Consider the following 13,795-nt stretch of genomic DNA (forward strand, 5'->3'; position numbering starts at 1 on the left):
AATTAAAATTATTTTTTTTTCTCTTTTTCAATGTGCACATATTATGCACGCGTATGCAAGCATGTAAGTGCTCTCTACCAACTCCAACTTCGCCGATGGGAATGACTGTATCAAGTGCCAAGTTGTGCTTGCGTACTTGGCACCCGTACAGGAACACTTCCTGCGCTTTCGACACGTTCCTGCAGTGTCTGTTAATACTGCCTTCACGCTCTATTTTCTTAATGAAAGAGGAAAGGCCCAAGTACATTGTTTCTAAGCCGACTAATGCATTCGGTGTTCCGAGATGGCCGACTAAAAGAAATTGTACGTTTGCGTGGGATCTGAAAAGGAAAGAAAAATGACTTCACGTACCGCAAAGGACCGCGCACCCTATGTAAATAAGGAACATCAATTCCTAGGAGCAACACTTCATGTTTTGCTGTTAAATATATGCTAATTTGTTCAACACTACAATTACTACTACTACTACTACGACGACAGCGGCGGCAGCACCTACAGCAGCGGACAAAAACTAATAATAACATCGAGGGTTGTACGCGCGAAAACCACGACATGCTTATGAGGCACGCCGTAGTGGAGAGCTCCGAAAACTTCAACCATCTGGTGTTCTTTAACGTGCACTGACGTCGCACAGTACACGGACCTACAGTAGTTCGCCACCTTCGAGATGCGACCACCGTGGCCAGGGTCGAAACCCAGCAGTAAAAGCAACCACAACAGCAAAAAGAAAAACAACGGCAGCGAAAGCGAGATACAGTCCACTGATCTGAACTTTTAGCTGACAAGGTTTCTCACGGTAAAAAAACTCCGTACAAGCTAGTTCGACTGCCGGAGAACCAACGTTCTAACTGCTATGTTGCTCGCAGTCAGCAAGTGTGAAAAACACGGCAAAGGGCGGAAAGAGATAGCTCCGTGGCTGAATATGCTCAACCGAAACAACCTTTCCATTGCAGAGCGGCGTCCGAAGAGGAAGTTTCGACGGAATATTCTATTTTGCCGAAGTCGACGCGTGCGATAAGAAGGCCGTGCACGTATGCCACAGGAAGAAGAGGAAAAAAAAAAAGCGATTAGTTCACGTCAAAGGTCAAATATCAGCTGGTGACGTCCTCTGTGCGAGAGTGTGTTTCGTTGGAGGGATGAAAGAGAGAGAGAGAAGGAGGATACGACGAGAGGACTGAGAGACTTCCTCTTAATGACCTTTGCAGTCGCTGGTAGTGCATTAGAAGTACCACCCCTTTTCTCTCACTCTGTCCCCCTCATCCCCTGCTGCATGCACAGTTGTGCACAGTAGGCGAAACGTGAGCAAAATAAGTCTTGTCTCCTGACTAGGCGAGTAATTTGCACATCGCTGCTTCGTTTTAAACGTGCAAGTGCCGCCAATGGGAGGTGCAGGAAAATATCGTGAGCCATAGCGAGAGAAGAGTTTCGTGCCAAACGTAAAGTTCCGTTCATCGCTGTCTGTAAACACAGAGCTGGACGTCATACATAGCTGGCAGCGCCGGATCGCCTGCTGCTACTTATTTACTCAGACATGCCTGCCCCCTTTCCCCTGTTCTCTTTCACCTGTCTTCTTACCTTATGGCAGTGGAGTAAAAAGAAGGTAAAATAGAGGAGATGTAAAGAAAGAGAAACGGAACCGTGACGGCGGTCGGTGCCCGTCAGGTTATAAACAGGCGTCCCGCTGCGGAGAAGGAATAGTTTCTTTGAACGGGTGCTGGTCGAGTGACAGCTCGTGCGCCGAGATGGCCCAACAACCGGTGCTCACTTGGCTCGCCCAGCTGGCTACTTGTCAGACACTCGCGTGGACAGTGGCGGTGCTTTTCGTCGCGTGGTTCTTAAAGAACCACTACTTGCCCTGGCTTAAGATGTGGCTGGCATTGAAGCCCCTGCCTGGGCCCTGGGATTGGATACCGTTCTGGTACCTCCTCTACGTGTACTGGAAGAGGAGAAAACAGCTCAGTGCGGATAACTTTACGGCAGGTGAGCGTTCTGCGTTGCAAGCCGGAATACTTTTAGCTTGAGCACGGAGTAAGAGCATCAATAAGGGAAAGCCAACGTGGATTCTTTGACATCTGATCCCTCTGTCCTCTTCGATGAGAGTTTACAATTAATACGGATGAATTCTATTGATATCGAAAAAGCTCTGAAAACTTTCTCCGGTCATACTGACTACGAGAATAACTGAGACAAACACACGGGTTTACATCTCACCCACCCTGACATCTTAGCGCGTATGGTGTCGCGCTTACTAAGCTCGAGGGTTCGATGCACGGTCGAATTTGGATGAGCGCGAAGGTTAAAGAACTTCCGTCAGCTTAGATTTTAAAAAGCACGCTTTAAAGAACCCAGGTGGTCTTACATTAGTCCCGAGTGCCCCATTACGGCATGCCTCATAATCATGTCGGGGTTTAGGTACTTAAAACTCCACCAATTATTATTAGTTTTTATTTTTGTCGATGCGGCGGTGGGGCACGGCCTGCCCATCTCGACGTGGGAGCTGCCCGCGGCTGCCCCCCCCCCTTCCCTCCGTAAGGGGGCTTTCTGAGCTGCCCCCCAAGGACCTTAGTAAAGTTCATTGTCTGCCTGTCTTGCAGCAAACGCTAGTTTAATCCGGCTAGCTTCATTCAGGATTTCGATATACTGGGTAGAACTCGAGGATTTAATTTAGTTATGCAGCAAATCATGCCAAATTTTTGTATAGCACTCAATGGCGTAATTACTGAAAAGAATTAACCGACCTCGCAAGTACTAAAATTAGGGTGAAACTGTCGCTGATTATGTTGCAAAGCATATTGTGAAACGCGTCACTCGGCAGATTCAGGCGTCAAATTATTAAGCAATAATTATTCTGCTCGCTTGGAAAAACCCACGCATTCAGGGCAAAAAATAATAATAAAACGTACGTGACGTATGTCCGATTCCGCAGGACGATTACAGTGCTTGCTCTAAAAGGAGCGGCGTATTAGCCAAAAGCGGTTTCAAAATTTACTCGTGCAGAGACGCCGGCAGTGGCAGGGTTTTCGCCAGTGAGGGGATTCCCTTCCAGAATAATTGTAAGAACAACGCAATAAACAAGGACTAGCGAAGAAGAACACGCGCACACGTCGCTGACTTTCAGCAACAGCAAAAAACTAAGCGCAGACCACGTTTACTCTAAGAAAAAAGAAAAACGTCATTTGACTCTTTTTCTTTTTTTGCCAGGTATATAACTGTCACATATATAACTCTCTTTAAACAGTGATAGAAGCGGAACATTTAAGGGCTCGTTTTTCTTTGCTAGTCGTATATCTGACAGTTGTATACGGGACAAAAAAGAGTCAAATGGCTTTTTTTTTTCTTCATAGAGTGTACGCCTACATGGTATGGAGGGACGCGTAGACGGTGCAGTTATCAACCGCCTCTACGAATATAGATTAACACACCACTTATCACGTGTTGATTATGTGCGAGAACATAGGCAAGATTTAAAATTGATGCAGGTAAGCAATCTCTTTTTGAAATAGCGCAACCAGTGGGGAGCTTGCACACAAGCTATCCAACTGATGTGGTATACTTCAAGAATCTCTCGAGAGATTATTGAAGGGCCAAGGTTAGCACTGTAGTTTGTCAATTATGACCCATATGCGATCAAATCACAGAGCACTTCGCTACACAGTGCATTTCATTTCCCGAGTACTGTCCTAGCATGCTCAACCTCATGATGACGGTACCCTTTAGAAGTATGAGGATCGACAACAAAGACACCACAAAATCGACGAAAAAGACACTTGGACGCCGTGCCAAACGTCCAGCGCGGCTTAAATGACACTAGAAACACTTCAACGAGACAAAAGTTCAAGGAAAAAAGCTCGCAGGGTCCCTTAGTCATTCGCCTATGGCGACTCGAAGGCAAAAGCCATCTTCTTTTTCTCCTCAGTCGATGTATTAATGTGCCCCCTTCCGAAAGCTTTCGGCACCTAACATGGTTTTGCGCATCCTTGATCGGAAGCATCGCAAGTTTTTTGCACCTCACCTGGTTTTGCACTGCCTCCGCGATCGCCCGACATCCGATCAAGCGACGATGTGACGGGATGACTTCATGGTGACGTCACTTTCTGAGACGTCCTCATGAACTTTCTATGTACCGGAATTGACATGGCACTTTGTGACGTCATAGTGATGTCATGATGGCGTCACAATTTTTGGCGATCTGTGGCGTCATCACGCGATGCTTTCTTTCGTCACTCACGTTCACGCCGAACCGAAGCTGCTGGACGCCGGCGTCAATTCTGGCGTTTCATTAGGCATCTAAGGCTTTCGCCTTAAAATGTAGGGTTGATGTCATGGGAAAGAGTCAAGCCGGCAATATATCGTTGGAGTCAAGGGTTCGTCAGTGTAAGAACTGCTTCGATTAGCATAATGTCTATGAACGCCTTGCTGACTATACTAAATGGTGGAGGTGGAGGCGAAAAGTAAGCTTAGAGGCAAACAAAAAATTCACAAAATCCAATATTAACTCGACATATTCGAAAACTGGCTTGGAATAACATGATTTCGCGACTTAACATGAATGTGAAGTCATGACGTGAATATCATCTAATGTGCATCACGACACGTGGCGTCCTGGGGCTCTCGCGGCTGTTTAACTTGATATACACCTTGACATGGCATAAGTTTACGACACGTCATGATACGAATATCATTTCATGGATGTCATGTATGCTTAATGACATACATGTTTCATCAATTACGTAAATACCAGAATCGGCACGCCGTGACACTAGTGCATGAGCAACATGAATTGTACGTCATAAAATGGATACCTAGGATGACATATGCATGTATATTACGTCATGGCATACATGACAAGGCGCCATCGCGGTGTCATTGTGTCGTTTTCATTACATTGTTGAATTCTAAAATGCGATATAAATGACGTCCTTGTATGACGAACATCAAAGACAGGCCACAACATTAATGTTCATCACAACATGAGTATTATCTGTATCATAACATGAATAATACAAATGACATGATGCAATCGTCGTAAATTTGTCGCAGTCGTTCATTTAGCATGGTATACAGGGTGTTTCAAGAAATGTGTCCAAAAATCCTCAAAAATAAGGGAAACGGAATAATTGCTCGCTGCCTTCATAATTACTATTTCTGTAACGGCAGACATGTTCAAGTGGTTAACGACATCAACTACGTCAGTCGTGAAAAATTTATATTTTTATTTAGTGGATGCAAGCAGTCGCCTTCTTGGCTTGGTATACACCAAAATTGGCATAGAAGTAAGGTGATGAGTCTACGAGGGACATGCATGATAGGTCATGACAATTATTATATGAAATGCCCGTCCCATATCTGAGAGAGCGAGAGAGAGCTCTTTATTGAAAGGCAGAGAATTTAGTCCCATATGTCACGACACCCCTTTGGATATGTCATGACACCCTTTCCCACAGTCACCTTTGGCGCATAAACGCATGCCACGGCCCCATGATATGCGGGTATGCGGCGCACGTGATTCACAGTCTAGATCAACTCAGGACAGTGAAAATAGATATATAAAACAGACATAGAAAACTTTATACGACACTTTGCGTTGCTTAAACAAGAGAAGGATAAACCGTTTGTTGCACTTGGCGATGTTTCTGTATCCCGCATATTCTTACCACGGCCGCTCGATGAAAGACACATGGTGAGGCCTGCCGCGTCGCGGCACAGGCAATGGGCGAGAGCGGGAAAGCGGAGCTGACAGTTGTCGCCGCATTTCGCTAGGAAGGCGCCAGTAGTAGGGGAGGGCTCCACGCTACGCGCGGGCGGGAAGGAGCGCGCGTTCCGCGGGTAGGTCGAGGTAGTGGTTGTTTTACTCCACATGAATAGCTCGCACTGAGTGTCACTCAAGACAGTTTGCGCATGTGTGATATTTTATACGTTAGGCAAAATGCCGCGTAACTGTTGTGTGCCGTTGTGTTCCACGAATGCGTCGAAGGACCCGCAAATACGCTACCACGAGTTTCCCAGTAACGCAGAACGAAGGGCAGCATGGCTGCGAAACATTTCCCGGGAAGAACCCGGCGGGAAGGGAACAGTATGGCAGCCTAATGACAGGTCCCTGGTGTGCGCCTTGCATTTTACGCAGCAGGAGTACAAGAAGACCGAGAAGTCGAGGATACTTTTGCCAACGGCTGTGCCGACAGTGTTCCCCCGTTATCCAAGCTGGATGAGCACGAGGAGCGCGCCTGGTCCGAGGAAGAAGCGGCCACGCTCCGAAATAGAAGCCGATAATGCGCAGTCGCGTGCCGAGTGCTCGGGCAATGCTGCTTCAAAATATCCGTTTTGTCATTAGCCAAAACGGCTCGTCAAGTGACAGCACTGAAGCCACCACGCCCAACAACCTTGAACTAGGGAATGAAACGTGTGTGGAAATGGCATCATTTTCAGATGCATCATGTCAAACTACAATCGACCTTGTTAAACTGACGGAAGCTAAAAAAACGCGCTGCTTCCAAGCGAAGATCGCTCGTATGAAAGGAGCACTGCAGGCCCTTCAAGAAAAAGTGGATGATGCTGAGGAGCGCGCGCAGTTTTATTAAAATAACACGGACATTGCGTGTTTTATGAAGGTGCTCAATGGTGTTGCGCAAGGTGACAAGACTGCCGAGTTCGCTAGAAACCAAGTCCGCAGTTTCTCGACGAAGAAGCCCCACTACAGTGACGTCATTCTAAGGGAATGCGTAATTTGGAAGTCATGCTTCAACAAAAGTTATGAGCATGCAAGGTCCAGAAATATCTTTCAGTTCCCTTGTCGCTCAACGCTCCAGAAATATTTAGGCCATTTAACAGGTGGAATCGGCGTCACTTCGTTGATAAAGGAGCGGCTGTGCATCGAATTCAAGGGTCTCACTGTAGAGCAAGAAGCGTTCTGCTCCCTGATCGTTGACGAGATGGCCTTACAGCAGATGGTCATATACGACCGACAAGTCGACAAACTTTTTGGTTTCGTTGACCGTGGTGAAGAAGAGCACTCAACAGTGGTACCCCAAGTGGCAAACCGATTACTATGTTTTGTAATAAGAGGCTTGTCAACATCATCTATTGTTCCTGTCGGATATTTTTTCACGAGATGTCTGAAAGGTGACCAGCTGTTCTCTACGACCATGGAAGTGCTGAAAGTGGACTTGCGGGACGGACGACCACGCCATTGAAGTCTGCAAAGTTTTCATGAGAAAGCTCTTACGAACGCTTCTTGCGAACTGGGCAGGAAATGGTAATACGTCTGTTGAGCGTCTCGTACGCTTGGCGCAAAAACCTGTTGCCAGGAAAGTGCTGCGCCTGTGATTCCAGTAACACAGTGATCCTTTTTTCACGCACGTGCAATAAAGCAATTTGACTCCCCTGATGTTCACAATGCTTTTGTTTCTAAGGTGTGAGCAACAGTCATTCCGGAAATACAACCGCACCTGTCAATGAGCGACTCTCCTGTTGATTAAATAACTGTAGCACAAACATGCAATATCGAGGGTGAACAGCGCAACGGCAACAAAAGGGAGAAAACATGACGCGAAAAATCGCAGCTCGCACGAGCAACCACTTCAGATAAAACTAACACTTGCTATAAGTAGGTTGAAGCATCGCCGGCGCACATTCAGTAGGACGATTACCAATATAGTTAACGCTATAGCAAGTTTATTGTAACCCTTTAAAAAGTCACAGTTTCGCCGCAAGGCCGAAGCAATGAATGCGATAGCAAGAAACTAATGCTATATGAAGTGAGGCTCGCCAATGGATACTCTCAGTTTGAACAACGCTCCTGTTGCAAAGGCGGCCGAAGCAGCGAAGGAAACTAGCGTGCTTCAAGTGTCGAGCTGTGACACTTGATAGTTCGCGCTCATCTTCTGTTTGTTCGTTTAGCGGCGTCCCTTGAGCTCGAGTGGCTTTCGTACGCTCCGTAACATGAGCGCGGACATCACGGTGAAAGCGTGAAACATCCCTCTTCCCTTCAGCACAAGAAAACAGCGCGAGCAGACAGCGGAAGGGCAAGGTTCTACCTGCGCAATTATAAGAAGAAGCGAGCCAGCTCGCCGACGACTTTTAAGTGCGCCTGTCGCGCTCCTAACGCCATCTCGCTGGTAACGAAGAAACGCTTATAAGCGCAGCCGTCTCTGAGTCCGTCCAACGGTAAAGAGTGTGTATATAACGCTCGCCGTTACCTACGTGGAGGATCTGCGTTCCGTGGCGTAGTGGCTAGCGCCACCCGCTGCGGAGCAAGAGGTCCCTGGTTCGATTCCTTGCTTCGGAAGCATTTTTCTGAATTATTTTTCTTTGGGTCTTTTATATATATATATATATATATATATATATATATATATATATATATACATACTTATAGATATACGGTGCATGACGGCGGCGACGGCGACGGCAAAATCCAGCCGAGACTGTCCATATAATTGCTATCGCAATAAAACTAACAAGCGCATAGCAGCTGCGCTGTCAAGCCGCGATCCGGCGCAATATTTCCGGCGCTCTCGCTTTCGGTCTCCCCAGAGGCTCCCCCACTGGTGGCGCCGCGGCGGCAGCCAGGAGTACTAGGCGCGCGACGCAGTATCCGCTCCACGCGGCAGGCCGCACCCTGTGTTTTTCATCGAGCGGCCGTGTTCTTACATATGTACTACTCATTCAACAAGCTTTACTCTAGCGTTGCTCGCACTCGCAGGAATATGCAACGGACGCTGCTTACACTTTGTTTCGCTAAAAGTGGCGTCTGTGCTGTAACGTGAGTGTCGGAATTACGTCAGAAAACAAGCGACCATTTAAACGCCAGATTGGTCAACGTACCTGGTATGTAAGCCCACGATATGCACACTACTCAAATTAGACAAAGACATCTGCCCACCTCGTAACACTCTGCTCTATGTGCGGCATAAGAAGCTTTTCGCTGACTGCGTCACATAAAATCGATTGCCACATTGAGTGAGATCTGCCGGATCTATTTCTCGGATCCTTGACCTATATTTCATTGTTTCCTCTTGACGTTTGCGGTTCATGGAGATTATTTCCTCATGTTTGCAAAATTGTACCTGCTCTGTGCATCTATTGTATTCTGTCCCCACTGCCTCCTTAAGTTGGTATATATCAAAATTGAGGTACTGAAGGTATTAAAACAAGGTTCTTGAGAATCCTCCCTCTCTTTGATGTACTGCTATCCCAAGTTGCACCGAGTTCAACTCTATCAATCTCTTCCCTGTTTTTTTCTTCCCTCGAATATTGCAAACGCCTCTTCTGTATACCACCTATTGACCAGTTCATACTCCCATTCATTTTGAAAACCAGAACTTCTGAAACAAATATTTTCCAGGGGCCTTGCTTGGTAAGTATCCTGGTATTCCATTACAAATATGCTCAATGGTTTCCGGACCTTTGTGGCAGAAGACACGCGCGTCATCTTTTTGTGAATATTCGCTCTGGTATGTTTATGCCCTTAGATTATGCCTAAGGGCAGGCTTTCGAAAAAAAAAGATAGCACGCAATTTCAATAGAGAAGTGCTGCCCATGGATGGATGGATGGATGAATAAGTTTGAGTCCTTTTCATCGGGCGGCGGCTGTCGCCACCTAGCTGTGGCTATAGCAGCTTTTGCATTACTTAGTGTCGTGTTAGATCTCACTCCTGCCTTGATATTAGTCACCAATCAGGTAACTTCCATTTGGATATTTCGACCCGCTTCAAGTCGATTTTAAATGCGAAGCATTTCTTAGCGAACCTCAGGCAATTTGGCCGTTTCTATCTATCTATCTATCTATCTATCTATCTATCTATATAGCCGCCTACGTCTGGGAGCTCTCCTAGTCGTCTCCATAATTTGTAATATACCAAAATTGGCATAGCAGGGGATCAGTGTATGACGAACACGGTTCACTGGTCATGACATGAATAACGCAAAATACCTGTCGCGTACGTCATGAAACCCTTTCTCTCAGTCACGTGTGGCACATACCCGCAAGCCAGAGTTAATGTTATGCGGGTATGTGTCACAGGTGTCTCAACCAACACGGTTACCGCGAACACACACATTGACACGCGAGGAAAGTGATAATAATAATAATTGTTGGGGTTTTATGTCCCAAAACCACGATATGATTGAGAGACGCCGTAGCGAAGGGCTCCGGAAATTTTGACCTTCGGATATTCTTTAACATGTACCGAGATCGCACAGAACACGGGCATCTAGCATTTTGCCTCCATCGAAATGCAACAGCCGCAGCCGGGATCGAACCCGTGACCTTCGGGTCAGCAGACGAGCACCTTAACCGCTGCACCAGCGCGGCGAACGCAAGGAAAGTAAGGAAAATGAAGGCAGAACACTCTTGGATGACGCTCAACTACCATCCACTCGTCCACGTGGTCCGCAACGTGGACCACGTGGATTACGCAAAAACCGGAGTCAATGCTTTCTACAATAAATCTGCTGAGAGAAACAGGTCTCTCATCATCAGCGGTGACTTCTACATTGATTTATCAAGACCCAACAACACTTGGTCCTAATGCTGCGTGATAGACGGATTGGATATGGAGAGGGCATCAAAGGCCTCGCTGCCACGTCCACGACAGGAGGCATCATAGATTATTTCATCGTAAGACGCATCCAGGATTTCCACCAGCTGCACTATACCTAGCATTTCACTACACTTACTCCAAATAGCCGCGATCACGAACCGGTCTGATTAACAAGCCCGGTCTAGCTGCTGGTGCTCAGTGATCACCGTGATGATGACCTTGTTCAAGAACTGTCCAGAACCCCTTCTACACATACACATGGGTTCGTGAAACGTGCGTGCGTGCGTTCTCCGTCATAATGGACAAGTATAAGCATAACAACTGTAACTGTGACTGTAACGTACGTGCAGTGCGCCTGCGCGTGCCACTCGGCTGTGTATATATCTAGGGAAACTTTCTGAATGAAGCTTAGTTGCGAGCAACGCCTGTCCTGTGCATCTGTGTTCCTTCTTTGTCCTGTTCGAATTCGCGCTATCCAATATTTAAGAATATAAGCACTACACATCAGCTTACCGCGTCTGGCGTTGGTAACACCCGTGCTGCTGTTGCCATCGTTACGCAACTGTAAACAACTGGTTATATAATACATATGCGACTCTTCAACACATGAGTGTGCGTATACCACTTCCATATTTCTCTAGCGTCATTCCGTAACGTTTCGGTCAATGCGAAAAATTACGCCACAATCACCATACCGCTTATGCTTCGCATAACATCGATTCCCACGGTACGTGGGATCCGCCGAATTTTTTTCCTGTACTGTCCCTAGACACTACCACTTTGAAAAATTCAGCCCCATTGCTTTGAAATGCACAGAACTCCACTGTGCATAGAGTTACTGTATATGCTACCTTTAGGTAGCAAGGGTTGTGTGTAAGTCCAAAGGCGGGGGCAGTGTTCTTCCTTTTGAAGACCAGGGTGGGGTGGGGGGGGGGGCATAATTACGCACGGACGCCTTCAGCAACGTGTTTGCCTAATCTTTCTCAGAAATGACAAAACATGAGATTAATGAAGGTGTGCGCCGACGAATCAGTGTACCGTAGAAGTACCAAGGTCATTAAGAAAACATCACACAGAAGTACGAGACGCGGAGCCGTCTCTGTTTTTGTCTTCTTCGCCTATTCGTCATACATGCGTCATTTTTTTTTTCCTTTTGGGGTGCGGCTATGTATCAACCGCGTCAAGGTCGGCCGCAATTACCGCACTCACTTAGAAACCAAGGAAGAAATACGAGCGCTTTCACAGACTTTCCGGCGCGTCAAACACATGTACAGGTTTCGCTTTTCGAGCAAGAATGTTAAAAGAAAGTACAAATGAAGTTTTACATTAGCTAAGGTCGGAAAAATCAAGGCAATACTCCGTCCTTGTTGGAATCAACGAATGTTTCTTGAGTCGCTTCTATGAAATCCTACACAAGCAGATGCAAGATGCGTGAAAATCTATTTTATTTTCAACTTATGTCGTTGCTCACGCTTCCGCTAAAATGCAAACAAATGTTCAGATTACCTTAGAATACACAAAAATGACAAGCGTGCCTTGGCTCAGCATTAGGACACTTGGATGCCGGGGTCTTTAGAGAAGAGACGATCTTGTGATCGCGTGTCTTGAGTGCGTCGGTGGTCTGAAATGCTACAGAGGCACTGCAGCACTGCCTCAGATACGCCAGCTTGCATGACCTCTTGTGACAAATTGGACGATGAAAGTTTCATCGTGTGTGCAAACTGTTAGCTTCCCACCTGCCTCTGATCTCTCAGTCGCATTTATCCTTCCTCAGTGGAGGGTAGCGAACCAGGCTCAGCCGGGTTAACCTTCCTGCCTTGTACGCATGACATCTCTCATCTCCGTTCCCATGGACAGCATCGAATGCGTCGTGGATTCTGCAACAGCTTGCTGGTTAATGAGGCATTTCACCAGTAGAGAAAAAGGCATAATCGGCGGAGGTGCATATGCAGAAAAGCATGATACATACCCATGCACGTTTAACGCTTCAGCCACTCCGATAAACGGCACAGACAACACCCACAACGCCATCTACGTGACCATGTAGACCTCCAGCTGATACTGATTGGCCAAGTGCCCTCAATTTTCTGTAAATGCTTCGGCACTCTAACTATTCGTGGCGTTTTCTTAGTTTTGGCAACAAGTATCCAGAAGACTCTCGATTAACTACAATCACTCGTCGGCTGATATGATCGTGAAGACACTTTTGTGTTTCTTGAGGACGGCGGCCTTGTGAGTACGCCTTTGACTAGTGATGCGATCCCGCAAGCGTCCCTTACTTCACCTCTCCTTATTTCCTTCCCTCTCTATCTCATCTTTATATTCCCTTATCCCATTACCTCAGCATTGCGTAGCCAACCACTCGCTCTTGTGGTTAACCTAACGCCCGTTCTGCCTTTCTGTATCCTTTCTTTCTAAATCTGCTGGGCGCACACTTCAAGCTTGCAGCAACAGGCAAAAAGCTACACGAGCACATGAACAATCGCGATGCGACAACATTGTTATTGTTCTCAGGACTGCAATGCCTGTTTGAAGCTCCCTTTGGGAAGCACGTAAAAACCCTGCGATGACGCACATCGCCTACACTAGTAGTTGAATCTATCCAGTGAGTTGTCTCCTGCATCAAAGCAATTTGCTCAACAGGACACGCAGCCGACAGACACACAGGAAACCCAAACTGTAGATAAAGAATAGGAAACATCTTTGTTAGTGCGCAACAAAGAATGCGTGCCTCTCATTCAGTGTACAACGTCGATCCTTGTTCCGGCTCTATTCTTTGCTACCGTAAAAACCGAAGCGCTAGGAAAGGATCTTAGGCAAGATATGATTTCACATTAAGGCCACAAACAACAGCAAGCATAGTGAGTTTGTAACAATGCAGCCACACTTTTGTCCAAGCACATCTCAATAATGCAATAATATGTGCTGTTGCTCAGACGAATCTTCTAAGCGGGAAAATTGAACTTGAAATGAACAAAGCAGAACTAAAGAGTTCTTTTTTTAATGATAGTGAATCAGCGAATCAGCGTTTACCTTAAAACGTTCAGCCTGTAATCGTCAAGCCATCTATATTACACTGGAATCACAAAATTCACAAGACAAATTTTCAGTCGATGTTAATGCTATAGTTCTCCGCAATCAATCAATCAATCAATCAATCAATCAATCAATCAATCAATCAATCAATCAATCAATCAATCAATCAATCAATCAATCAATCAATCAATCAATCTCAGCTGTGAACGCTGCGTACA

At 46.3% G+C, this 13,795-nt stretch overlaps 1 protein-coding gene across 1 annotated transcript in view; it reads left to right on the top strand.

The window, feature by feature from the left end:
• The first annotated feature begins 1,670 nt into the window (after nucleotides 1-1,670).
• The window catches only part of LOC119386632 (cytochrome P450 4V2-like), a 66,982-nt gene continuing 54,857 nt past the window's right edge, over nucleotides 1,671-13,795 (top strand). Inside the window, exon 1 of the mRNA XM_037653918.2 lies at nucleotides 1,671-1,980. Coding sequence (XP_037509846.1) covers nucleotides 1,743-1,980 — 238 coding nt within the window. The 5' untranslated portion in view covers nucleotides 1,671-1,742. The remainder of the gene's footprint in view (nucleotides 1,981-13,795) is intronic.

This window comes from Rhipicephalus sanguineus, chromosome 3 (assembly GCF_013339695.2).
Source record: "Rhipicephalus sanguineus isolate Rsan-2018 chromosome 3, BIME_Rsan_1.4, whole genome shotgun sequence".
Taxonomy (NCBI): Eukaryota; Metazoa; Arthropoda; class Arachnida; order Ixodida; family Ixodidae; genus Rhipicephalus; species Rhipicephalus sanguineus.